General features: G+C 48.7%; 1 protein-coding gene and 1 long non-coding RNA gene across 7 annotated transcripts; one reads left to right on the forward strand and one right to left on the reverse strand.

Moving 5' to 3' along the window:
• Positions 1-570: 570 nt before the first annotated feature.
• On the reverse strand, positions 571-10,939 carry LOC102390448. The gene is made up of 4 exons (XR_003103665.2): positions 10,795-10,939; positions 8,631-8,767; positions 8,350-8,434; positions 571-860 (listed from the first exon to the last, which is right to left on the reverse strand). It is a non-coding gene; the product is annotated as an uncharacterized LOC102390448 (long non-coding RNA).
• An 82-nt stretch (positions 10,940-11,021) lies between these two features.
• On the forward strand, positions 11,022-23,331 carry EFCAB1 (EF-hand calcium binding domain 1). 6 transcript variants are annotated; one of them, XM_006063423.4, is made up of 7 exons: positions 11,022-11,224; positions 15,322-15,480; positions 16,189-16,293; positions 16,948-17,099; positions 17,815-17,919; positions 19,244-19,323; positions 21,729-23,331. In XM_006063423.4, exons 1-6 carry the CDS (start codon positions 11,167-11,169, stop codon positions 19,301-19,303), a joined length of 639 nt encoding a protein of 212 aa, XP_006063485.3. In that variant the 5' UTR covers positions 11,022-11,166; the 3' UTR covers positions 19,304-19,323; positions 21,729-23,331. The 6 variants fall into 6 exon arrangements, with proteins under 6 accessions (XP_006063485.3, XP_006063484.3, XP_044784709.2 ...); XM_006063422.4 differs by lacking the exon at positions 21,729-23,331 and adding an exon at positions 20,174-20,556; XM_044928774.2 differs by lacking the exon at positions 17,815-17,919.
• The last annotated feature ends 4,563 nt before the right edge of the window (positions 23,332-27,894 follow it).

The following is a 27,894-nucleotide window of genomic DNA, read 5'->3' on the forward strand; positions in this document are numbered from 1 at the left end:
CTCCTGGAAAAGGACATGTGACTCCCAGGGTATCTTATGTCACAGTCCCTGAGGTGGCACAAACCCACCCACAGGGAAGACCAAGGCCAAGGTCTGGCAAAAGCAGCCCCATGCCTGGCTGCAAACCTGTCCCCATGGGGAGGTGATGAAAAGAATGGACCCCAGAAGGGAGCCCCCTAAGAGATGGGCAGATTTCCCAGGAACAGTTCTTGAGGAACTTGAATCAAAAAAAAAAAAAGAAACTGATGTCGTAGAGAACAGACTTAGGGACACAGGTTGGGGGAGAGGAAGGAGAGGGCGAGATGACTGGAGGGAGAAGCATGGATGCATGAGTACCACCGAATGTAAAACAGATAAACAATGGAAAGTTGCCGCATGACCCAGGGAACGCAAACTGGGGCTCTGTAACCACCTAGAGGAGTGGGAAAGGGTAGGAGGTGGTTCAAAGGGAGGGGAAATATGTACACCTATGGTTAATTCATGTTGACGTATGACAGAAATGAAAACAACATTGTAAAGCAATTATTCTTCAATTAAAAATAAATGTATTAAAAAAAAACTGATGTCCAAACTAACAGTACAAAGGAGAGAAGAGTGTGTGCACGCAGAGCTTTATGGGATGTCCCCTGGGCTCAGCTGAGCCATGAAAGAGTCAGTCCACACCACACAGGGCCAGCTGAGGTCTGCAGAGGGGTCCAAGCCTCCGATCTTGCGTCCAGCCAGAGAGAGCAGGGGAGAATGTAACGGATGCGGGCAGTCCTGGTTCAGGCCCAGCCTGGCCTCTGATTGGCTGGTTGGTTCATCCTCCTGGTCATGGGCTTCTTCCCCGAGAAGATCAGGAAATGCCCCGAGGCCATTGCCTAGGATGAAATGAAGTAACGACGGAGAGATCAAGTGAGCCCAGCTCAGGCACTCAGGAACCTGTGCTTCTCTGAGTGAGCCAAGGAGAAAACTACATGTAGGCATTTTGTGACCATCGTAGAGACAACATTTGGACTGTTTCACAGCCCCCTTCTTTCCAACACTGCTGCAAATGTAAACACTTCTATCTGACACCCTCACACAGACCAGCAAGCTCTGAAGGCTGCGGCCTCGGGGAGAAAGGATCAGGGCCCCATCCAAGCAGCTCACTGGGTCCCAAAGGTGGCCCAGCAATCGGGGCAGCAGGGGTGGGGGACCAGCCAGGCTCAGCACACTGCCCACATGGGAGGGAAGCCAGGTCCCCCATAAGAGTGAGACAGTGGGGGAGCCACAGCTGGCAGAGAGGATGCCCCTTCATGAGATGCCCCCTGACATCCTCATCAAAGAGGATCTTTTCAGCAAGCGTTGAATCACTTGAAAACGCTTCAAAGTATATCTGTCTATATGGAACTCACAGTCCTCCTACTAGAGCAGGACTCAGCTCACACCAGACCTTCTGCAGAGTCGGGCCCTGGACCACACTCCAGGTGTCACCAAGGGCATCTCCATGTCCCCTTCTGGCATGGCATTTCTCCACCTCCCAGAGCTTTGCTCATGACCCAGAATCAGGGAAATGAACCGTTTTTAAATATAAATAAGGACTGACTTATTTGTATTTCCCATCAATTAATTACATCAATTCCCAGGTTATGTGGACACACACACACACACAATGAGAAACATCCATGGTTCAAACAAGACTTTGAAGCAGAGACATTTAAGAACTTGGTTTCCAGAATAAGAAGAAACACGTCAGAACCGAATCAAAGCTCTGCAACCAGGCTCGATTTTTGTATAAATGCAAGGTTCGCAGAGCACTGAGGAGAGGCTATACCTAAGTTCTCAGACTTAATGAGAAATGGCAGGATCCCCAGTGAATGCAGGGGTTCTCAGCCAACCCCTGAGAACTCCATACCAACCATCCTTCCATCAACCCCAAGGAGACTTAACCTGGCTCCCTCTCTTTTGACTGAGATTTCTGTCTCCTCTCGTCTCCCGAGTTCCTGCTGGTCCCACCCCATCCCTAACCCAGCAGAAGCCACACTCCCAGCCACAAAGCCAGCTTCTCAAATGAGGCGTTGCCTTCTGCAGAAAACCAACCCATCAGCCCACGGAGATTATAAAACAAGGCTGCTTAGCCGATGATCTAGGCTGTCTCTCCCAAGTCATCAAGAGCGGTCGTCTTGTTAACCGCATCCTCTAAGATCAGGGTTAGTCACACTTTGCTTCATAGGTTCCCAGGTCTGAACTGAATGGACGTGCTTCAGGGGACTCCAAAGAAGCACTAGAGTCGTGAAGTTTCATTGACAGGAATTCCCCTGGTTGGAGACTCGGGGGAAAAATAAGTAGAAGCAACAGTGGGCTGGGTCCCTGAACCCCTTGTGTACAATGAGTCCTGAACAGTCACTTGAGCTTCAGTAAGAGATGCTTAGATCTGCCAGGTTTAGAACCTGACCTCCATCAGGAAATGATTTCACCAGGGATGAACCAAAAAGAAGGAGGTATCTGATTCTTTCTAAGCTCTCCCTGAAGGAAGTACATTCAAATGTGTAAAATCAATATCTTATTAAAGGAAAGAATCCATTGACTCTGACCTTCCAAATGTGAGCAAACTGTGCTGTTTCTACTCGGTATAAAACCCAGGGTGGGATGTAAAAGAGAAAGTGAAGATTCTGCTGATCTTGAGGCTGAAACCCACTGAGTCCTAAAACATGATGATGAACAGCAGGAAAATTGTAGGAAGCTAATTATCTACAAACTCGAACCCGACACGGACATGTCGAGTGATGTCATCATAACTGAAGCGTTGGCGGGACTCTTCATTGTTTAACTGGGTCTCTCCTCAGCACAGGACATGACATCACCTCACGGAACACAATACGGTTCAAGGTAGGCAGATGCTCAGAAACAATAGGGGAGGGAAAAAAAACAGAAAGCCTACTTTCAAAGCTCCAAGGATGTCACTGCAAGGGACACGTGGATTTAAGCTAAAAAAAAAAAAAAGTGAAGGGAATGTGATGTGCTTTTCGGAAACGTTATGAAGAGTATCCTTCTTGCCTGGGGAGAAAACACTTCCTCCGGCTAACACAGGAAGGAAGGGTAGGCGGACGCCCTGGCAGCCGTGGGGAAGAGGTGACAATTCAGAAGGTTCCCTCAGGACCACCTCTGTTTTCTGTTTGAAGGAGGTGGTGAGGCTGCATGCTCAGGTGTGACACCCTCAGAGTGCCCAGAGGAACAAAGGAAAACAGCAAGGGCTCTCCCACATCACCCGGACAATCAACTTCCCTACCCCGAGTTGTTATATTAGAATGAGCTTTTGTTGTTGTTTAGGTGATGACGTGTGTTCCAAGGCAGGCTCTTAAAACCATGTGCTCTCCTTTTTGTAGAACAATCACATGTGTGTCCCAAGACCAGCGTTCAGAGAAGCAGGGGAAGACACAGGACCCCTTCATTCATTTATCTGTTGTATGCGTTTATCTGCTTTCAGAACATCACGGGCATTGCCCTTAACATGGATTAAATTATCTGGTTTTGACTGAACTAACTGAAAAAAAGGGACAAGTAGGTTAAAGTCATTTCTTCACAGAAACACTGATTTGAGGGTAATGGTAACAGGAAAGGCATAAGCCCACGAGAAGAGCACAGTGCTGCTTCAGCCCCTGCCCACAGGGCTCTGCCATCGAGAGAAGGATGGCAGGATGATCTCGTCAGATCTGCAGAAAGATGGCCACCAACGAATGTATTCTCTGATCTATGAGATTACAAATGAATCACTGGAGAGGAAGCTGCGACTAAGAGAGCACTATGGTTGAAAACATGAACTAATGACAGCACGGGCAGTAAGACAATTAAAAACAAGCATGTAGAACAGGGAGAGTAAATTATAAAAAGCTTTTCAATTGTTAAGGTATTTAAGGTTGGGTATACTCAACGTAGTACTTTACAAACTTTTTTTTAACTTGAGAAATGTTTATAAATCTTGCTTGGGCTCTCTCGCTTCATAGGAAGAGAAAAAAAAAAAAAATAGCCAAACAGTTGGGGAAACTCTTGCTCTTCCTGAAGACAACATGTCAAGATTATAAGCCATTCGTTCTTCAGCATGCACAACTAGAAGATGCACATGAACAATTATGTATGGAGCATATCCCCTTCCTGTAGGGGATCGGCTGCACCATTTTGCTGGACAGTATGTATTGTTCAGGGTAGGTGATCTGTAACACGAGACCTCAAATTTCAGGGTGGAAGAGCATGGAAGACCTTCTTACTCAGTGTCCACAGAAGGCGTCTGTCCTCCAAAGATCAACCTCAGACCCCCAGTCTCCCAACACATGTTCCCCCCCACCCACCCAGGGCAGCATACGTCCTCTGCCTCCAGGGTCAGGAGGGATGCGCTGTGGCCAGGCTGGGCAGCCCCTCCCACTTCTGCCCACGTCCCTCTGACCAAGGCCTAGCGATGTGGTCCCATCTTGATGCAAAGCCCTGAGAAGGGTGGTCCCCCCACAGAAGCAGGAGGGACACTAAGGGTGTGCTCCGAACCATCACAATGCATTTCAACACATCTAAGCTTACACGTTTGGTTAACTGTATTTCAAGAACAAAATGCTGTGAGTCTCTCAGTAACAAAAATGCCAGAGAAGTATGTTCTCACATAAAAGGAAGTAGTAATTAAAAAGAACATCACACTGAAGATAAAATACGAAGCTGTGAAACTCTGACCACAGTGAAAAAACAAAACAAATCCCCCTGAGTAATGCTCTGGAGACAACAGCAGGCCATAAAGTGGGTCATTTGTGGGCAAAGTACTTCAGTGACGAAGTTAATTCAAGGAGAACAAAGTCTGTAATGTAGTCAGTTTTATAAAGCGGTGACTTACAATGCTACTTGACAGTAATTCACAAGGAGGAGGGTGGGGGATGAAGGTGGACCTTCTGTGCGTCAGTGATGCTCACTGTTCAGAGCACTTTGGAGAAGACAAACGCTGTGAGGGTCCAGAATCAGCACGATCACTTATTTTCCTCAAAGACGGGCATTCTGGATTTGCCGGCATTTTCTGTCATGTGCGGCTCATCCAACACGTGCTTTTGACCCTGCCAGCGAGGGAGGGGTGGATGAGCAGTACAAGCTCAACAACCCACAGATGACAAACACGGTCAGGAAATTTGGAATAGATAACTTCCTACCCTGACGTAGGCCATCTGTGAGAAACCTACAGCAAAGAGCACGTGTGATGTGAGACAATGGCACCTTTCCTCTGACATGGGAGGCAGAGCAGGGGTCACTCTCACCACTGCCCTTCACAGCACACCGGAAGGGCAGGAGCAGGCATGCCTGCTGCCCCCTGTGCTGGAGGCATGTGCCCAGTGTTGATTTTAAAAGGCATACAGACTGGAAAACAAGAAGTAAAAATGCCCCTATTTATAGAGAGCATGATCATCAATGCAGAAAAACTTAAATAATCTACAAAAAAATCTAGTAGAAGAATATATGAGTCTAGCATGGTTACAGCATACAAGGTCTGTATATAATTATCAGGTATATTTTATGTACTATCAAAGAACAACTGCAATATTAAACATTGCATTTATATTAGCATCAAAAATACTTACGAATACATGTAACAATAGGTGCTCAGATGTGTACACATAACACCTCAGAACAATGCTAAGAGAAACTAATGAAGACCTAAATAGAAAGACCTACCATGTCTGTGAGGGATTGGGGGCAGGAGGAGAAGGGGACGACAGAGGATAAGATGGCTGGATGGCATCACCGACTTGATGGACATGAGTTTGGGTAAGCTCCGGGAGTTGGTGATGGACAGGGAGGCCTAGCGAGCTGCGATTCATGGGGTCGCAAAGAGTCAGATGAGACTGAGCGACTGAACTGAACTGAACCATGTCCCTGGACCAGAAAACCAATACTGTTAAGACATCAGTTCAGTTCAGTTCAGTCGCTCAGTTGTGTCTGACTCTTTGCCACCCCATGAATTGCAGCACGCCAGGCCTCCCTGTCCATCATCAACTCCCGGAGTTCACTCAAACTCACATCCATCGAATCCGTGATGCCATCCAGCCATCTCATCCTCTGTCGTCCCCTTCTCCTCCCGCCCCCAATCCCTCCCAGCATCAGAGTCTTTTCCAATGAGTCAACTCTTCACATGAGGTGGCCAAAGTACTGGAGTTTCAGCTTTAGCATCATTCCTTCCAAAGAACACCCAGGACTGGTCTCCTTCAGAATGGACTGGTTGGATCTCCTTGCAGTCCAAGGGACTTGCAAGAGTCTTCTCCAACACCACAGTTCAAAAGCATCAATTCTTTGGCGCTCAGCCTTCTTCACAGTCCAACTCTCACATCCATACATGACCACTGGAAAAACCACAGACTTGACTAGATGGACCTTTGTTGGCAAACTAATGTCTCTCCTTTTTAATATGCTATCCAGGTTGGTCATAACTTTCCTTCCAAGGAGTAAGCATCTTTTAATTTCATGGCTGCAATCACCATCTGCAGTGATTTTGGAGCCAAAAAAAATTAAGTCTGACACTGTTTCCACATCTATTTCCCATGAAGTGATGGGAACAGATGCCATGATCTTCGTTTTCTGAATGTTGAGCTTTAAGCCAACTTTTTCACTCTCCTCTTTCAATTGCATCAAGAGGCTTTTTAGTTCCTGTTCACTTTCTGCCATAAGGGTGGTGTCATCTGCATATCTGAGGTTATTGATATTTCTCCTAGCCATCTTGATTCCAGCTTGTGCTTCTTCCAGCCCAGAGTTTCTCATGATGTACTCTGCATAATTGCTCTATAGATCTGATGCAATCACAATCTTAGCAGGATTTTGTGGGGCAGGGGGCAACTAACAAGCTGATTTTAAGGCATGCCACCCTCGTGGCACAAGGTGGATGTGTATGGCACAATTTTAAGGCACGAGTGTGGATGTGAGAGTTGAACTGTAAAGAAAGCTGAGTGCTGAAGAATTGATGCTTTTGAACTGTGGTGTTGAAGAAGACTCTTGAGAGTCCCTTGGACTGAAAGGAGCTCAAACTAGTCAATCCCAAAGGAAATTAGTCCTGAATATTATCCAAAATCACTGCAGATGGTAATTGCAGCCATGAAATTAAAAGATGCTTACTCCTTGGAAGGAAAGTCATGACCAACCTAGATAGCATATTAAAAAGCAGAGATATTACTTTGCCAACAAAGGTCCGTCTAGCCAAGGCTATGGTTTTTCCAGTGGTCATGTATGGATATGAGAGTTGGACTATGAAGAAAGCTGAGCGCCAAAGAATTGATGCTTTTGAACTGTGGTGTTGGAGAAGACTCTTGCGAGTCCCTTGGACTGCAAGGAGATCCAACCAGTCCATTTTAAAGGAGACTAGTCCTGGGTGTTCATTGGAAGGACTGATACTGAAGCTGAAACTCCAATACTTTGGCCACCTCATGCAGAAAGTTGACTCATTGGAAAAGACCCTGATGCTGGGCGGGATTGGGGGCAGGAGGAAAAGGGGACGACAGAGGATGAGATGGCTGGATGGCCTCACCGACTCGATAGACATGAGTCTGAGTGAACTCCAGGAGTTGGTGATGGACAGGAAGGCCTGGCGTGCTGTGATTCATGGGGTCGCAAAGAATCAGACATGACTGAGCGACTGAACTGAACTGAGTAATTGGAAGGACTGATGCTGAAGCTGAAACTCCAATACTTTGGTCACCTGATGTGAAGAACTGACTCACTGGAAGAGACCCTGATGCTGGGAAAGATTGAAAGCAGGAGAAGGGGACGACAGAGGATGAGATGGTTGGATGCTATCACTGACTCGATGGACATGAGTTTGAGCAAGCTCCGGGAGTTGATGATGGACAGGGAAGCCTGGAGTGCTCCAGTCCATGGGGTCACAAAGAGTTGGACATGACTGAGCAACTGAACTGAACTGATGCCACCCTCAGTAAACCTCAGGCATTTGGCTTCCCCACCACTCACTTGCTTAAGGTTCCAAAAAATTACCAGAAATGTGTTAATAGCAGTGAGTGTTGAGTATGTATTTCAGGAAAATGTCTTCCTCACTCCCCAGCCCTATAATGTCCCTTCTTTGCATTCACAGGGCTCTCCAGGATAGGCGCTGCAGAGGAAGGGCTCCAGGATCCACCTGCTCAGGAACTCCCAGCTGCCTCTCCCTAAGTGTGGACCATGGAGCATGGGCTGTGCTGCGAACTGCAGAAGAGAGACAGCGGACAGACACAGGGATTCAGAGATAAAACAGACACAAATATGGGGGGAAAGCAGGATCATGTGATTCACAGTCCAGCGGGGAGACATATCAGAGAGCCATCACTCACTGTGGGAAGCGCTGGGACAGAATGGTCTCCAGGCAGATAACGATTTACTCACGTCTCTGAAGAGCTGTCCTAGGGGACTAAGGGAAGGACAGGCGGGAGTCCTGGAGTGGGGAGACAGCTCCGTGCTGTCGGAGGGGCTGTGGGGAGCAGAAGAGGGGAGAGAAAGTAGTAAGAGATGGTCACCTGTCTGAAAGGTTGGCTACAGTCCCCCCAGAACTTCTCAGCACTCTCCCTACAACCTAAAACTGGTGCAGCTGGATATAAATCATGTAGATAAGTAACCTCTATATTTTCCTTTCATTAAAGTAATTTCATAGTAGATTTGTAATATACCTGGAAATCAATTCTGTGATGTCATCTCCCACAGTTTCCAAACGCCTCCATTATAAAAGGTCCACATTAAGTGAAATACTGTCATCAGTTTGATATCCAAGGTCTTCATCATGGCAAAACTTCAATTAATTGTGAGTCTAAGAAGAGGATGTTTTGCACACAAAATTAAAGGAAACACTCATAATCACTTTAATACACCTTTGTATCCACAAAAGTACCCATCCCAAAGCCGCTCCAACTCTGGACAGTTCTATGGCTATTTCTTACACAGCACAGAGTGAGCCCAGTTTTTGATTATTCTATGACTAATTGATTTGATATTAGGTAACTGTTCAGGCTTAATTGCTTCACTCAGAAAAAGCCCTTGGGACACAGTCCTGCATCTCTTCCACACAAGCAACTAAACCTAAGAACAGAAATTACAACCAGTCTCAAAACACACTCAGCAGACTCCATCAGGCCCACAGCTTGTTCTAAGGTATAAAAATATTAAGTTCAAAAAGGTACAAGAATGTAGAGAATGCTCTGAAGCTGGCCAACATGTGGACAAAACACACCCCTGATAAATACCTGCTTTCCCTGAGAAAAGTCTGCAAGACCATATGGATGTGAGGCCAGTTCCACAACCCACCCTCTGAGATACTAGGGAGATGCTATGATGCACTTGAAAAGTTCTGGCTAAAGGAAAAGCACAGAAGAAAGACCTGGGAGCGAGGGTGGGAGTAGGATGCCTCACCACGGTTTCTTGGCAGGTTCGGGATTTCAGCTGGTGGGACAGCTCTGACGCCTAATCAGGCTTCTGTCATACTGCCTTCCAGTGGCTTTTCCACTTTGAGTGAACATTCATGGCGGGACCCAGGCCTGAAGCCTGTGAAGGAAGAACTGATCTGCTCCCCAAAGGTGCTTAAGAAGCTTCCAGCACATGAAGTCTGCAGAGATGCGTGGACACACCAGATGTGCCAGCTGGGTATCTGTTCAGCACACCTGGTAGACATGAGAGGGGCCAGCGGCTTCCCCTATTAACCACAGACAACCACTCTTTCAGCTGCTTGTCTCTATGATGAGCACCCCAACAATCTCTATGGACTAAATATTTGCCATAGCTCTGATATCTGACAAGTTCCTAAGGTCTCACAGTGAATGTATCCGAATACATCCATCCCCATTTGTTCCCTACAATCCTATTAGAAATGTCACACCTGCCCGACAAGACTACACATAAGAATACCAGTTAGCCATTAACTGGCCAACTCACAATCACTATCATTTCATTTTAGTTACTGTTCTCAAGGAATATGCTTCAGGATAACACAGTGCCTGCTTTCCTCAAGCAGGAATCCTTGACTCTGGATTCAAACAGCATCCCAGTCTTCCATTCCATAACAAATGAAATAAGGAAACAGAATCAGAGACCTGATTTGGAATTGTTACTCATGGTCAGTAGAATTTTTCTGCTTTCCATTTTACAATGATAGTACACACACTATAAAATAATTTGTATTAAAAAGAATTACTGCTTCTGAAGTGAAACAAGTGACATGTTGGAGAATATTGTAGGACTTTTTCCTCCTGGCTGAGCTAACCCATGTTACTGTCTTAATTCAAACAGGGTGTCTCATCTGTGTTAAAAGCAAAAACTTCTCTCAGAGTAAAGATGTAAGAACTAGCCTTTGTTTGCAGTCAAAGAACTTGTCTTTCAAATAAGTAAAAGATTCATTTTGCTGGGATATTATTCCAGAAAAGCAAGGTCAGGCTGTACCCCAGAGCCACTGTCCTTTGTCAGTGTGTCTTTATTTAAAAGGTTGAGTCTTTATACAGCTTAAAAAATTGCTAGGGGTTTTCCCCATATTCGACTGACAGCCTCCACCCCCACCTCAAGAATGAACGGGGAAGGGAAAAATAAATACTTATTACAAGTTCCTCTTGCTCTCAGTAACAGCATCAAAACCTTGAAGATATCTTGCTGCAGACTCCCTCCTGGCATCAGAGCAAAAGGACTGGCAACCTGAGAGCAAGCCCCTCACCCTCCCTTCCTGCACAGCTGTCTTCCGGATCCACACCTGCTCATTCCTGCATGCCCCAGGTTCCCAGACCTCCCTGAGGACCTGGCGTCACGCTCACCACCCAAGACATCCCTGCACGGCGCGCACAACAAAATTCAGACCTTGACTCACGGTGCAGCACAGCAAAGGGGTTGTGAATCCGAGCCAGACACACCTGGATGGTCACTCGCCGATGTCACAGACGGAAAGCGGTCGGAGGGCGCCTGGCCTGCTGCCCAGTGAGAGAGAGCAGACCCAGCAACCAATCAGCGGCCGCCCGAGGGTTGCCATGACCACGCCGCCTGTTAGGACCGCGCCCTCTCCTGCCCAGCAGCCAATCGGCGGCCGCCCAGCCGTTGCCCCGGCCACGCCGCGTGTTAGGACCGCGTACACACACAGGGGAGACCTGCCTGCAGCCCAAGACCCAGGGCTCGCAACCGTCCTGGCAGCCGCCGCCAGACACCGGCCGCTTCCCGGTTTCCTGAGCTCCCAGCATGAACCGCAAGAAGCTGCAGAAGCTGACGGACTCCTTAACTAAAAATTGCAAGCATTGTAAGTAAGAATCAAGGGCTGGGCGGGCAGAGACTCCCGGGCCAGGCCCTATCCTGCGGGTGCTAGAGTCCGGTCTGCAGAGCCCCTCCACGCCTGACCCTAAAGAGAAGTCTGGAAGGGAACACTAGCATCAGCTATTTTGGGTGGACACCCACAGAGCCCAGGATCTTAAGGAGCATTTCCAGGTGTCCAGGCACCAAATTCTACACCCATGCATGCATGTACTTGCTTTTCAAACTTTCTCTTAACTTCCCCTTACCTTATAAGAAATGCAGTTTAATTACCCTGAAGACATATGTTGCCCTAGCCTCAGATTTAGGTGGAAAACAAGCACTAATAACCACTGGAATCAAGAGAAGTAGCACAAAAAAAGCTGTTCTTAGAGCAAATCAACTGGCAAGGTCCAAGTTCTGGAAATTACTAAGCAAACCTTATGGGAAAGTGGTTATCAATGGTTGAACATCCTTAGGAAAGGTGGGTTAAAGTGGTACAGAAACCTGTATCTCAGGGCAAGGAAATGTGCCTGGAAACCAAGGAGCTCAAAAAAGCGAATCACACGATAGAGTATCTGTTCCCATCTCTGGGGCCCCACTTTCCTGCAAAGTGAAGGAGACTTGGCAGGTGGCAAGATGAACACCTATTAAAGATGTTAATGTTAATAACCTCCCTGCTCCCATCTCACACATATTCTGAAAAGTGGTCCTAGAGTTTCACAGGTAACTATATAATTATATTCAGACTCAAAAACAGAACTGTGCTTGGGCAAGGAAGCTATGGATATGGTATAAATATTTGATGATCCAGCTTATAAGTTATGTGCTTATCACAAAACTACTGGTCTCTTAAAAAGTAGAAGAAACCATAAGCCCAAGACTATTCCCATAGTGCAAAGAAAGAAGAGCAAACATGTTTTGATGTAGTTCTAAAGATTATGGAATCTAGTGCCTTCTAATCAGAGTTAGTATCTTATACAATGAGAGGTAGGAAAGTCTGTCAGGATAGTGCTGCAAATAAAAGTTATGGTATGTATAAGCATCTTAAACTCCAAAAATAAAAGTTGTCCTATAATCTATTATTATGGTTACTATAATCTGAGAGTTTTGTCCTGTTGTTTTTCTTAAAATATTTTCATTTGTTGGAAAAGACCAGATTTTCTTAAAACATCTAGTAACATATTGAATAAACAATGCAATAACTACTATACACAACAAACTCTGAATTTGATTTAGTTCCTTTTCCAGTGTGTTTGCAAATGTATTGCAGACATTCTGTGAATATATTAAAAGATAAGTGAAAATGGGACAAGAAAACCAGTCAACAGTTTTGATTTTTGTCCTTCACATAAAATTTTTAAAATCAGTCTTAAGAACCTTGATGATTAAATTCTGTGGAAACAGTGACTAATCATAGACGTTGTAATAATTTTGAATTTTTACACAGAAGACCTTTCTTCTAAAGTCAGATTTCCATTTAGTTTGCAGGTGATGTTCCCAGCAGGATGAAGTGAGTAGATTTTGCAGAATCAGAGAAGAAAGTATCTTAAGTGGTGGTCTAGTTAATCCACCACCTGGCAGATCTGATGTGCAGAGCAGACTTACAGCAATCCGAAAAGATGAAAAACCCCTTCTCTGGTGTCCCTAATTTCATTTAGTATTGTATTCTTGAATTTAAGAAACATTTCAGCAAGAGAATTTTTCCTGTGGAAAAATTACTCAGCTTTGATACTTTGGGTAATAAGCTAATATTCTTTCATTTTTATTCAGCTGAGATGGGAAAATGGCTAATCAACACCCCCCTCAGCTAGCATTTCATATACATGAACAGATCACATCATCTTTCATGCAAGTCTCCCTTTCCCAACCATTAACATCTCTTTTTATTTTTAGAGTTTTTATTGTGGTTAAATACACACAATGTATTACACAAATTGTGTATTACACAAATACACAAAATGTATCACTTTAATTATTTGAAGTGCACAGTTCAGTGGCATTAAGTACATTCACAATGTTGGGCAGCCATGCCCTCCATCATCTCCAGAACTTTCTCATCTTCCCAAACTGAACCTCTGATCCCTTCCTCCTCCCCTAGCCCCTGGCACCCACCACCTACTTTTTTGTCTCTGTGAATTTGACTACTCTGGGTACATCATATAAGTACAATCATAAAATATTTGTCATCTTTCTTGGCTTATTTCACTCTGCTACTGCTAAGTCACTTCATTCGTGTCCGACTCTGTGCGACCCCACAGATGGCAGCCCACCAGGCTCCCCCGTCCCTGGGATTCTCCAGGCAAGAACACTGGAGTGGGTTGCCATTTCCTTCTCCAATGCAGGAAAGTGAAAAGTGAAAGTGAAGTCTCAGTCGTGTCCGACCCTCTAGCATGTTGTATTCAAGAGTCATGATATGGTAGCATGATTCACCATTTCCCTCCTTTTTGAAGCTGAATCATAGTCCATTGTATGGATGGACACCCATCTACTCATCCTTCCATGGACACCTGGGTTACATCCACCTTTTGTGAATACTTCTGCTATGAACACTGGTGCACAGGTATCAGAGTCCATGCTTTCAATCCTTCGGGGAAAATACCCAGAAGTGAAATCACTGGATTGTGTAGTATTTCAATGTTTAAGTTTTTTGAGGAAGTGACATACTATTCATACCATTTTCTGTGGCAACTAACAGCTCTTTTAAAAAGTATAACCACTGTATCATTGTCTCCTATTTATCAATCTATTTACTAAATCATTTATTTTCTGAAGTTTTCAATGTTCCTCTTAAATTGTGGTGCCCCAAACCAGAAATCAGCCTCAAACCTGTCCTGGCCTGAAAGACGAGATGGGATTTACCCGCTTCTCTGCGCTGTTTCCTTGTACATGGACACATCTTCTTTGTTTTTAAAAATGCTCAACCACAATTTTGCCGTGTTTTGAAATAGAATCGTCCCCACCTTCCACCTGTAGTTCATATTTAAACTCCTTTTCATGTTCTTAATGCCAGACACTAATCCTTCCAGCTAGGCACCTCAGATGGTGATCAGGACACAATCTGATCTGTGTTTACTGCGCCACCCTCTCCACAGTCGTATATACTGAAAGCAGACACGTGTGTGCACATGCTTTAGACAAAAGTGTTCTTCCTCCAAGGTGCTGCTGCATGGTTGCCTGTTCATTTTCACATCACCCACAACCCACACTTCCTGTGTGCTAGAATATGCTTAAATCCTTCTTTATTGGAAAATAGGTGATTCTGATTTCCAAAATCTGACTCATGGCTCCACAAAAGCTAATGTGAGATGCAAGTTGGTGCCTAGTTTGGGGGAGATTGGTATCCATCTCCAGGGGAACACTAAACTGTAAATCTCATGAATGCCTGTAATCAAAATGCTGCAGAGGGCTTCCCTGGTGGTCCAGTGGTTAAGAATCTGCCTGCCAATGCAGGGGACACAGGTTTGATCCCTGGTCCAGGAGGATCCCACAGCCATGGAGCAACTTAACCTGTGCGCCACAACAATTGAGCCTGTGCTCTAGAGCCGGGAGCTACAGCTACCCAAGCCCTTGTGCCCTAGAGCCTATTCTCTGCAAGAGGAGAAGCCGCCGCAATGAGAAGCCCATGCACTGCCGCTAGAGAGTAGTCCCTGCTTGCCACAACTAGAGAAAGCCTGCACGTGGCAGTGAAGGTCCAGCACAGCCAAAAATAAACAAATAAATAAAGTTATTTTTTTAAATGCTGGGGAAAATTACCATTCTTCACATCACGATGCTCACCTCCGCTGCCTTGTTCAGGTTATAATCAGACCCCACAGTTGCCTTTCAGGTGACCTGGCTGATATTATCTTTTTTTTTTTCCCCTAAATATGACAGCCTCAGTCTGTGGGAGGGATAGCTGTTGTTTCTACTGTGGCAAGACTCTGGGGTAGTGGGGTCCTCTGTTAACGTGGGGCTCATGAGTCTCAAAGCAGGGTCGTCTCCTGTCGACAGCTGGCTGTGGACGGCTCCACTGTAGTTTGTTTGCAGACTCATTCATGCAGAGTTGAAGCTGGACTTTAAAGTTTAAAATGCCTTTTGTTATGTCTTAATTGTATTCTTTCCCAGTTAGTAAATTTGAAGTGAAATGCCTTATCAACCTCTTCTATAACCTGGTGGGAGAAGTGACAGAGCGGCAGGGCGTGATCATCGGGCTGGACCGCAACGCCTTTCGGAACATCCTGCATATGACGTTTGGGATGACGGATGACATGATCCTGGACAGGGGTGAGCAGATGCCAGCATCCTGACGGACCAGATCCAGCCGTAACTGAGGAAAACTGTTTGGAGTTCAGGCAAACTCTGGGAGGGACGCTTCATGTTCTGTGATCCCAATTCCACTTGAACATAAAAATTTAATTTTCATATTTTTAGGGAAGAAGATAGTGACCACTCTTTTTGTGTATTTAAGAAGAGGACAAAGTCGCCTGAATAACTAGGTTTCCTTTACCTTATATCAGAAAACCCCAAACATTTCTATTTCTACTTAGTAAATAGAATAATATTAAAAATATAGTTTTAAAAGGTCATTTAAATTTCCTTATACCATTGAGAGTATTTCAGTAAAAATTAACATATAGCCTGTCACGTAGTAGCATTACTTTCATTGAGTAACAAAAATACAAAATTATATATTTCATGTTAACATACCGACATCTAATATACCAACTTGTTTATATGTTAATTGTTGATTCATGTCTTTAGATATTCAGTGTGCTTGTTCTCACAAAGTATGAAGGGAGAATGTAAAAGCTTAGGTGAAAGAGTTTTCCAGTGCTATGACGTCTCAGTTTCTTGTTTTGTCAAATGAGAACATGGGGCCACATGGTCCTGAAGTTTTGCTTAAACATTAAGAGTGAGCCGTGTGGCACAGGCCTTCACCAAGAATACAAGCTCAGCACAAGCGTCATGTTGTATGTCTCTCTCTTTTTTTAGTTTTCCGAGGGTTTGATAAAGACAACGATGGTTGCATAACTGTAGCAGAGTGGGTTTATGGATTATCAGTGTTTCTTCGAGGAACTTTGGAAGAAAAAATGAAATGTAAGATTTCACGTCATCCTACTGGTTTGTACTTTATGATAAGCAGGTGCAAAGAATGTGAATTAGTGTGGTGGGTTTGTCTGTTGTTTGCTTGATTTGAACTCCCATTGACCTCATGTAGGGAGCAAATTCAAGTCAATAATAAGAGTGGAAAAAGGTAATAAACAGACAAATCAGGACACTCTAAGGAGGAATCATGCCAAGCAAGACCACACAGGCATGTAGCACACATGATAACCATACACGCATGCCTTTAGGTATGAAAGTAGTGAGCATTTTACATATTTTGTTACTTGAATTATAATCGTAAAAGTCAAAAACATTGATTCAAGTTTCTGATTCTTAGTTAATTCCTAATTCACCCCCAGTGAACTCTGTTTAAGAGGCACATTTCAATCAGTTTTCCAAGGTTTCCAAGATGAAATTGCCAACTTGTTGTTCCTTGGCCTGCTTTTTGTAGGTAAGTGTAAGAAGCCTTTCTAGGACTGTTGAGTATATTCAGTAAGTGGACGTTGAGCATCTATTATGGGAATTGATTGCTTTGAGTCCTGGGCCTTGATAAGAGCATCACCCTAGAGCCCTGGGCCTTGAAAACCATCAGAGCAAACTCTACCTTGCTAATGGCAGCACTTTTGTATTGGTTGTTTTTTTAAGATTGCTTTGAAGTGTTTGACTTGAACGGGGACAGCTTCATCTCCAAGGAGGAGATGTTCCACATGCTGAAGAACAGCCTCCTGAAGCAGCCGTCTGAGGAAGACCCTGATGAAGGCATCAAGGACTTGGTGGAGATCACACTGAAGAAAATGGTGAGATGGATCATTCAGACTTTTCTACTGAAATTCACTTCCCAGGTGGCACTAGTGGTAAAGAACCTGCCTGCCAGTGCAGGACACATAAGAGACATGGGTTCAGTCCCTGGGTGGGGAAGATCCACTGGAGAAGAGAATGGCAACCCATTCCAGTATTCTTGCCTGCAGAATCCCATGGACAGAGTAGCCTGGAGGGCTATAGTCCATAGGGCTGCAAAGAGTCAAACACAACTGAGTGATTTAGTGTTCACTGAAATTCACAGGCCAGAGATGGGCTAGAAATAAGAATTCAAATTACAGAAACTCTTTTCCTGGGCTTCTCTGATGGCTCAGTGGTAAAGAATCTGCCTGCCAATGCAGGAGATCCAGGTTCAATCCCTGAATCAAGAAGATCCCCTGGAGAAGGAAATGGCAACCCACTCCAGTATTCTTGCCTGGGAAATCCCATGGACAGAGGAGCCTGATGAGTTATAGTCCATGGGGTCACAAAGAGTCTGACGCGACTTAGCAACTAAACAAGAATCAGTCTCATGCCTGGTGAAAGAAAGCGCCAGCTTGTTCTCTTTCACCGTAGTATTAAAGGATCTTTTCCATTTCAGCACTTAGTCTTTTACTTTTCTAACATCTATCTTTGAACCATGGACCACGAGAAGATAGTGTGTGTCTGTGATCAGTGTTTTCATGTTAACTGCCGTGTGGCGGTTGCCCCCAGGACCATGATCACGATGGGAAGCTGTCTTTCGCGGACTATGAACAGGCCGTGAGGGAGGAGAACCTTCTACTGGAAGCATTTGGGCCATGTCTCCCTGACCCAAAGGTAACAGCGTGTGTTCACAGAACAGAGACCAAAACATCCTATAGGAGCAGCAGCCCAGGACTCCCTGGTTTGGCAAGTGATCAGATGAGTCACATTCACCCGCAGAGGACAGCTTCTAAAAGAGAAAGGCAGACGAGAAATAGGGCTGGTCCATGTCTTTGAATTCGTGTAGTCCGCTGTGACTTTTTCTTTCACTAACTTGTTTGTTCCTGTAAGAAACTGTTATTGAAGCGTAATGTGGGCCAGAAACCCAGATGAAAAACTCTAGGGCTGCACTCCAGAGCAGGGAAAAAAACCAACATGAAAATGATTACATGATAATAATAATTATTATAGCAGCATTGCAGTAATGCTAATCAGTACCATGAGCAGTGCTGGCAGCCCCGTGTGGCCTCACTTGTCCTCTGACAACCCTGTGAAGTTGGCAATATCACTGTCCTTATTTTATGGATGAGGAAACCTAGGCTTAGAGAGTGTAGGCCACTTGCCGGGGTTCACTGATCATGGGTTACAGAGTCCCCGGGACCCAGGTGCTGGGGCTCAGAGGGGCATGTGTGGTCAAGAGGGGACGTGGAAACTGCTGCAGGGAGTTGGATGGGCAGCTGGAGGGACAAGGCAGGCTCGTGGGTCCTGTGGACCCAGTGGTCAACCAGATGCACGGGGACAGCAGGGCCCACACAGAGGGAGTGTCCTGTGTGAGAGGGAAAGGGGGACAGTATTAAAAGAGCATCTGGAGTCGTGAGGCTGATGATGAGCCTGGAGGACACGGAAGGGCCCAGTGCATGGAGCTCGGAGCTTGGCCTTTGTCTTGAAGGTCATGAGGATCTGTTGAAAGGTGTTAGGCAGGTGGAGTGATGTGATACATGAATATTGCCATACTCCCACCCCAGTGTCTCATCTGTATCTCCAGCTGGGCTCGTGTCTTATTCGACCTTGTCCCTTCCCCACCCCCAGGTCTCCCTCCAGCATCTCTGCTGCCACCACAGCCTGGCTGTGCCATGATGAGCCTACTGGGATCCCCAGGGTGCCCGCCCTCCTGCAGCCCCGCTGCGGTGAGCTGAGCCCCTGGTTCTGGCCTGTGAAGCAGCCCCTTGTTCTGGCCCTAAGCCTGTGGGCAGGGGCCCCTGGGAGCCAGGTCTCGCCCTCCTGGTGGTCCCTGAACCAGCGCTGGGCTGGAGCAGAGTCAGCACCTGAGAATGAGCACACAGCCCATCCCAGGCCCCCACCTCACGCTCCTCATCGCTGCCAGGCTCTTCGGACGTCAGGCAGACACACAGAACGCTTTTTGTTAGTCTGTACTAATTTGAGCACCTTCATTTTACAGAGCCAGAGTGAATTTGAAGCCCAAGTATTCAAAGATCCAAATGAATTTAATGAGGTGTGAATTCCTAAATGTCATCTCAAGTGAGTAAAAAGGGAGGCTCACGCATACTGCGTGTTCTTCCTGCTTAGCCTGGACAGTGCGGGTGAATTTGGTGAATTGTGTGTTTGAGGGGGAAAGGGTCAGGGTTGACTAATGTACATCGTCACCTTTGGTATAAGATCAAGTAAGACACAGACACAGATTTCCTTATTAGCTGTGGTTGGGTTTGGCCCAATGGGTTATCACTGCAGAGAGGAGTTAATCACCTAGAGCATCTGTTGACACAAACTATCATAAAATATCTCCATGAATGAAACAAATAGAGAGAATGTAATCGTGAGTTGTTTTTTTCATGACGGAAAGATGGTGGGCACCCATCTGAATATCACTAAAACTACTGAATTCCCTTTGGAGCAATCAGTAACCAAGATGGCTTCCAAAGAATGATGATTCCAGTGTTCAGTGTTGAGACACCTTCCTGCTGTGCCCTGGGTGACAGTCAGAGACACAGGGTCTGTTTTCATATGCTCTCTGTCACTGTCTGAAGTGCCTGAGGGCTCAGCCTGCTGCCCGGAGGGGCCCCAAGCAAACACCAGGGACAGACAGCACCACGAGGCTGACCCATCTGTGGGTGGGCAGGGGCGGGGCATGCTCCTCCCTGGGTCTGGGATGAGGTCTGGGTGTGAGTCAGCCCGGACGGCCCCCTTCTGGTCAGATGCAAAGCCCCCACTCTGTTCTGCCCCTGGGATCTCCCCCTGGACCCCACTGTTAGTCCACATCACCCCATCTGAGACATCCCTTGTGCAGCCCCTCGTCCGGGGCCACGTCACATGTGCCCACTGGCCGGGTATCCCCAAAGCTGGCCTTGCCTTCCCTTGCCCCCGTTTCCAGTGGGTGCTGAGGGCATCGGACACAGCTCGAGAAAGACGGGCCTCATTCAGCTCGAGAAAGACGAGCCACGTCTGCCTCCTGCGAACTCCAGGGCAGCCGCGGGACATCAAGTGGGAACCCCTGGTCCACGTGCAAACATGTAAAGGCCACACAGCCTATCAAATTCCTCTTGTTACTGCATATGCTTTATTGCATTCTAGCAAAAGAATACCTAGTGTTAAAAATGAAGTGCTATAAATAAGTGGAATATCCAGTTTCATGAAATAGAAGACATTTTACTGTCCAAGTGTTTTCTTAAAGTTTTGGATTCTCATACAGATGGACTTTGATACAATTTTTCTGTCTTGAGTTGGCATATAAAAAATGCAACACAATATACTTGTAATTTTTATTGTATTTTTCCAATTACAAATAATAATCACTGAAAAATATTTCAGAAGTTTAAGAAATTTTAAGATGAAACTAAAACATTAATATTCTGGTATAGACTCTCTAGGCTTCCTTAAGGCCTCTGTGAGGACACCTATGTTTTTGCACAGTCGCCCATATTTTTAGGGGATACCACTGAGCCTCCTCTTCTAAGCTGCTTTTTAATGAACCACTGTGTCAGGAACATTCCCTCAGGTCAGGAAATCCTCGTCCAGAGCCATCCTGGGAGGCTCTTTCCCTGCCCTTCACAATTTGAATGTCTCCACGTTTGCTGTTACAAATAATTCTCCAGATGAACTGTCCTCGGAGATAAATCTCCTCACAAGCTTCATCACTTCCTTACCTGGGGTGACTTTGTGAGTGGGAGTGCTGGCTTCCAGGCCTGCATCTCTGGAGATTTCCAGCACGTGTGATAACACGGTCCTGGGAAGGCCGGCAGGGCAGGCGCATGAGGACCAACCCTGCCCTGCACCACACTATTTACTTCTTTGCCAGCATGTGGGCCATAATCGACTGTGATTTTAATGGATCATGCAAAGCCCTGATTTTATACATCTGTCCCTGAACCTTTCCCTGTAGGTCAACCTCCATGTGAATAACCCTGTTTTACTACTTGACTTCATTTAAAACTAAAAAAGCCTTTAAAACACTTGTGGTGGGACTTGAGGGTGGGGCACCCAAGGGAAGCGGCTGGAGCTCCCCACAGCCCAGGACACGCTGGGTCCCACGCCTCTGCCCTGTTCTTCCCTCCGGTGACTTTCTGTAGATGTCTAGATTCTCTGTGGCAGCTCGTGAATGACTTTACCCCCGAGGGTTCACTCAGCTTCACAGCAGGTCCTCCGAGCACACGAGTCCCCCTGAGGACCAGCCTCTCCTCCTGCTCCAAGTGGGTCCCGGTGCCTCTCCGCCTCCTCCTTCCAGGCTCAGCGGGGCTCAACACTGCGTCTGCCCCGGGGTGGCCGGGTTGGGGCTGCGGGGAACAGTTGTAACCCGGAGCCTCCCTCCCACTGGCTCCTCAACACGCTCCCCCCTCCACGCCCTGGGAGGCCCCTCTGGGAGGGCTGCACAGCCCCTGAGCAGCACAGAGAGACTCTGTTTGGGAAACAAGTAACTTTTTTTTTTTCAGCCACAGGATTTAAAAGCTACCACTGAAAACTGGTAGTCCTGCATTCTTAACCTGCAAATATCTTTGGGAACAAGATTGCACTTGTGAGAAGCCAAGCCTGCAATTGCCTGCATCATAAAATCATCCAAAACATTCATGAGTCCCACCTCGGGCTAAGCTGGCAGGGGCGGGGGAGGTGGGTAACCCAGCCTAAATCAGTCCCCTGCCCGGTCCGCGGTGTAGACGAAGGCTCTGCACCCTGCGGCACCCCTGCGACGCCCCTGCTGTCCCCCTCTGCTGGAGTCTCTCCTCCCCTCCCCCAGCAAGAGTCCTGTCGTGGAGATGGTTCAAGGGAATTCCCATCACACAGGCTCAGAAACTGTACCAATAGCCCTTCTAGAGAAGGTTCTTCTGAGCAGCGCTTCTCAGCATCCCTGACCTCCCAGTCGTTGGGGTTCACATGCAGCTACCGGGGAAAGGAACAGACATGCACCCCAGATCATGTGTTGGTCATGATATACTAACTGTGCAACTGCCTGGTGATGCCCAGAAAGTGCAGAAGTCACGAGTGTCCCCCTCCTGGGGGACCACCCCTCCCTCTGGTTGGAGCACACGACCTCCTGAAGTGGCTCCAGTCTGGTCACCAGTGAAGGAGGAGCCAACCCTGAACACACCCCGGAACCAGAATCGGCCCCTAGACGCCAGATTTCTGGCAGAGAAAAGGGCAGCCATGGTGGGGCCAGCCCAGGAGACTCTCTCCCCATCCCAGCCCCATGGGGATACACCGCTCCAGGTCCCATCATCCTAAGGGTAGCTTCCTGTGGCCCAAGCCTCCCACCATATCTGCCAGGAAAACACTCCTCCCCAAGACCCACATCTTCTTGTCTGCCTATACCTCCTGCTGCCCTGCCTGCCCATCTGACCCTGGGATGGACCCACCGGCCCTGGCATCTCCACGGGAGAGACAGTCCACATGGAGGTGTCTGCAGAAACCAGGTGAGGTCCCAGCTGTCCTGCCCTTGGCCTGTGCACACTGTCTCCTGTCCCCACCCCAGGTCTCGACGTGGACAATGCTCGGGGTCTCAGAGCCGGGACAGAAAGCCAGGTTTGGAGCAGGGCCCCAGGCAGGCCGGGAGTGGGCACGTCTTCCCTGCAGTGGTGTTTTGAGTGGAGCCACTGCCTCCTGGTGGGAGCGATTAGCCCGGAGCTCAGGACACGGCTGGGCCCTGCCCTGCCACAAGGAGGCCGTGAGGGGCGGTCATGGGGGCATGTTGGAAGTCCTTCCCGGAGAGGGTGAGCTGGACCCTCACACAGAGGATAGAGCGGTGCCAGACATAGACTTCCGTGTGGAGAAGGAGAAGCAGAGGCCACATGATCCCGCAGCACACACAGAAGTGACCGTGTGGCCCTTTCAGAGGCAGGGAGGGACCCAGCCCAAGGACCCCAGCATGGGGCGGGGGCATGGATTTGCACCAGGCCCTCCCACCTTGGTCCAGCTCTGACTGCCTGACACAGGCCACATGGACTTGAAAGTCCGACATAAGTGAAAGGTGATTTGTGAGCTGGTGGGGACTAGAATACGCACCATCCATTAGGGCTGCGCGGAGAAGTTGTGGCCACAGTGGGACAGTCACGTATTCTCAGTCTATAACATTGTTATTGAATTGCTAAGTCTTGTCTGAATCTTTGGAACCCCAGGGGCTTTAGCCCACCAGACTCCTCTTTCCATGTAATTCTCCAGGCAAGAACACTGGAGTGGATATCCATTCCCTTCTCCCGGGGATCTTCCTGACCCAGGGAACCAAACCCACGTCTCCTGCATTGGCAGGCAGATTCTTTACCAAAGAGCCCCCAAGGAAGCCCCATAGGCTATAAACACTCTACAAAGTGTGTTTCATATAAAATGTGAAAACACCTCCACTCTCTGCCTCCTCTCTTAGGGACTTTGAGAATGAGTGAGAATAAGTTTATGATGCCATTTTGTAAACTGTGAAGTGTGACAAAAATCCGAGATAAATAAGGCTACACCATAGATGTGAGGGTCTAGGCAGGCAGGGTCCTCACCAGGATCTCGTAGCTGATGAAAAAATAAGGACACAGTGGACTCGACTTGAAGATCTGGCTCTGGGTCCTCCCCTTGACAAGTGTGGAGTGTCATCTGAGTGGCGGAGCCGAAGTCTTGTGAGGGGTTCCCTAGAACTCCTTTAGTCATCTAGTGTATTTAGAGAAACGGAGCTCATGAAAGCAGGATAAAGCTCCAAAGAAAGTGTCACTAGGATTTTCACAAATGTGACACTCTTGGGGTCTGTTTTTGTGAAGTTCCTCCCTGTTAACCCACTAATGCATCCTCCCCACAGACTCACAGAAACACACAGTATTTTATTCTGTTTATGAGACACACTCGAGTCCCCTGAAACCCCATGAACAATATGAAAAGGCAAAAAGATATGACAGTGAAAGATGAGCCCCCCAGGTTGTAGGTGTCCAATATGCTACTGGAAAAGAGTGGAGAAAAAGCTCCAAAAGGAATGAAGAGGCTGAGCCGAAGCGGGTACAATGCCCAGTTGTGGATGTGTCTGGTGGTGAAAGTACAGTCCAATGCTGTAAAGAACAATATTGCATAGGAACCTGGAACGTCAGGTCTATGAATCAAGGACATGGCCAAACAGGAGATGGCAAGAGTGAACATCAACATTTTAGTACTCAGTGAACCAAAATGGACCATAATGGGCAATGTAATTCAGACGACCATTATCTCTCACTTGTCACAACCCTGCTGATCCCGGAGCCATTGGTGCTGTCCCGCTGCCGTCTGTCTTCCTGTCAACCCCGCTCGAGGCTCCAGTGCTTGTGGCACTGGCCCCTGGTGCTGAAATAGACATCAGTAGGTACAGGCTTTGTGTGGAAGCACAGGCGTCTGACGGCTACTGAGCAAACGGGCTGCATCCAGTTTATGTGAGCTCCAGCAAGCCCAGTCCACCCTTGGGTGTGCCTGCCATGTTCCTGAATGGGACACTGTGCATTTGACTAAGCAGAGAACAAGCTTCTTGCCTCTTTGAATTTCTAAATAATTACCTTCTGCTGATTTTGAGGCGTGTAAATGCAGAAGAGCACAGCGACCTCAGGAAACCAGGGTCAGTTGACGGCGGAAGGGTGGACACCTCCTTCTTGCCAAGGGCACCATCCTGTCTGGGTCTGTGCACAGAGGCCCCGGTGTGCAGAGTCTGCAGAGCACAGGCCAGGGGACTGGAACTGCAGGCCGTGCCCACCTGCAGGAGTACACGGTAGGGGGAGGGGAGGACCTGGAGGAAGGGGGAGGGCGATGGGATGACGGGGTAGCAAGAAAGAGATGTTCTGATTGGCGGCATGGTTTTTAAATCATGAATTTTTTTTTTAAGATAACAGGTAAGATGGAGAGTTAAGAGCGGCATTCACTCCTGCCCGCGTCAGGTAGGAAATCCTGGCCGTGCAGTCTGGCCTCCGCGGGCACAGCAGGATGTGAGCAGGCTGGGGCCTGCAGCACAGCGCCAGGTATGCGGCCCGAGGAGGGCGCGCCCACGGCAGGTGCAGCTCGGCCAGCGCCCGCGGCCCCGGGACAGGAGCCCTGCAGGTACGGTCGGGGCACGCCCGAGTCTGCAGAGCCACGCGGCGCCCTCCGCCTGCAGGTCCCGAGGTGCAGTGGGGCGGGGCCCGGGGGGTGCAGGGGAGGGTCATGGACCTGGAGGCTCGGGTGACGCCCACGGGCAGCTCCGGGAGGGGGTGTGGGCAGAGGGGGTTCCTGGGGAATCCTCTCTGCAGAGGCCTCGCCGGACACTCAGAGTGGCCCCACCCCTGCATTCTTGGCACTCACAGCCCCCCTTGCCCCGGGGCAGCCGCTCCGACCGTGTGCCCTGCCTGGACCTGCTGCTGCGGGGGAGGAAGGCCGGCGGTCACGTCCCTCAGGTGCTGCCGGGGCGAGCAGTCACAGAAAGTCAGAGTCAGGATATTCTGGGACTCAGGCCCCCGAGGTTGTGATCCGAGACTGGGCTCCTGCAGCTCGCGGAACCTCAGGCGGTGCCGGCCCGGTCTGGGGGCGGGGGAGGGGGCGGGTGCCGCTCAGCCCCGCCTCTGAGCTGCCCCCCGCCCAGCCCCACCCTGCCTCCCCAGGGTCAGCAGGCTTGCTTCTGGTCCGGCCCCTCTGCACGCCCCGCCGCCAGGCACCCGCAGGAAGGTGGGCTCAGCCAAGCGCCCAGGGTCCTTTGGGCCTCACACCGCGTGCCCTGTGTGGGCGACCCAGATGCCCACCCGCAGCGTGTGGAGACACAGGAAGGGACAGATGGGGAAGGGGCACCTGGAGGGCACCCGGTTCAGCCCCAGACTCAGTCGTCCAGACGGCCTCCAGTGAAGACCTGGTGCTCTGGCCACGTGTCAAAGACCCAGACCGAAGGTGCTCGGATGGCAGTGAGGCAGGGCTCCCTGGCGCCCTCAGCAGGCAGACTCCCTCACAGGGCCTCCAGGGACAGAGTGTCTAGGGGGGTCACGGAAGGCGCTGGAGTGTCGTGTCCTTGGACTCAAGGGAAAACAGCACAGCTTGTAGTGACACGGGGATACTGGTGACACGGGGACACTATGGTGACATGGGGCACAGTGACACAGGGATGCTATGATCACATGGGGGTACTATGGTGAATCAAGACACAGGGGGCATGCTCTCTTGCCCAGGCCCCCTCCTCAGCACCACCAAGTCCCAGGAGCTCACAGGTGACAGGTGAGGCCCAGGGACAACATCCTGCACCTGCTGCTGCCCTCTGACGCTGTCACTGCTGTGTGGGCAGAACGCTGTCTCTGATGCCACTGTGGGCTGTGGTTGTGTCTGTGTGTAGATGCATCTGTGCTCACACACACTCACACATAATACACACTCACACAGACACTCTCACACAGTCACACATACTCTCACACTCACACAACTCACACTCACATACACAACTCAAACACACACTCTCACACGTACACACACACAACTCTCACACAACACATACACTCTCAGTCTCATACACACTGTCATACACAGTCACTCACACACACTCTCATACACACTCACACTCTCACACATAACTCACATTCTCACCCTCACACTGTCACACACACTCTCGCACACATACACTCACACTCTCTTAGCCTCACACACATATACTCACTCACACATATACACTCTCACACACACACACTGTCACACGCCCTCACACACATACACACGGGCTGCCTCCCTCTGCCTCAGGCGCCCTTGCCGTCAGCTCCCCCTGCACTGCCCTCCCCTGCTGTTCTTTGTTGGCACAGGTGTCCCCCTCTCAAGAGAGGGTGACGGCAAGGGGCACACAGCCTTGGGGCCTGGGAGCACCCCACAGCTGTGGCTTGCTTCCCTGGGATGGAGGCGGCCAAGCCTCAGAGCACCTGGGGCTACAGGCAGAGAGCATGGAAGAGCCAGCCTGGCTCAGGAAACACAGGGTCACCCCAGGAGGTCCTGTAATCCCTTCTACCTAGAAGGATCTGCAGCCCAGAAAGGTGTGAAGGGGTGGGGGCACAGCCCAATGTGGGTTTCTCAGCACCCTCTCCCGGTCACTCTGAACAAGCCTGTTCCTGCAGCTGCCTCTCAGAGCTTGAAACATTACTACAGTGTTCAAAGTCCAGGAGCAAACAGCACTTGATTTTACAGAAAGCTTGACATTGGCTCTGATAGGAACACATGACTAGCGACCTCCTCCAAGGAGCCTTCCAGCCTCACCAAAGCCCAGTTTTCCTGATGACCGTTGTCCCCTCCTCCAAGGTCACCCCTCGGGTCTGCACAGTTACAACCCACGGGTGTCATGGTGAGTTTGCTCCTGAGAAACCCTGATAAGCAGAGGAGCCGACGGCAGCAGAGGAACGAGGGTGAGGTCACCTGGGCCATGCAGGAGGGGGAGGTGGGGAGCCCGCCTCGTCCCATCAGGTAGGAAATCCTGGCCGTGCATTCTCGCCTCCGCTGGTACAGCAGGATGTGAGCAGGCCAGGGCCTGCAGCCCAGCGCCAGGTATGCGGCCCGAGGAGGGCGCGCCCACGGCAGGTGCAGCTCGGCCAGCACCCGCGGCCCCGGGACAGGAGCCCTGCAGGTGCAGTCAGGGCACGCCCGAGTCTGCAGAGCCAAGCGGCGCCCCAGTCTCTGAGCACC

Source organism: Bubalus bubalis, chromosome 15 (assembly GCF_019923935.1).
Source record: "Bubalus bubalis isolate 160015118507 breed Murrah chromosome 15, NDDB_SH_1, whole genome shotgun sequence".
Lineage (NCBI taxonomy): Eukaryota > Metazoa > Chordata > Mammalia > Artiodactyla > Bovidae > Bubalus > Bubalus bubalis.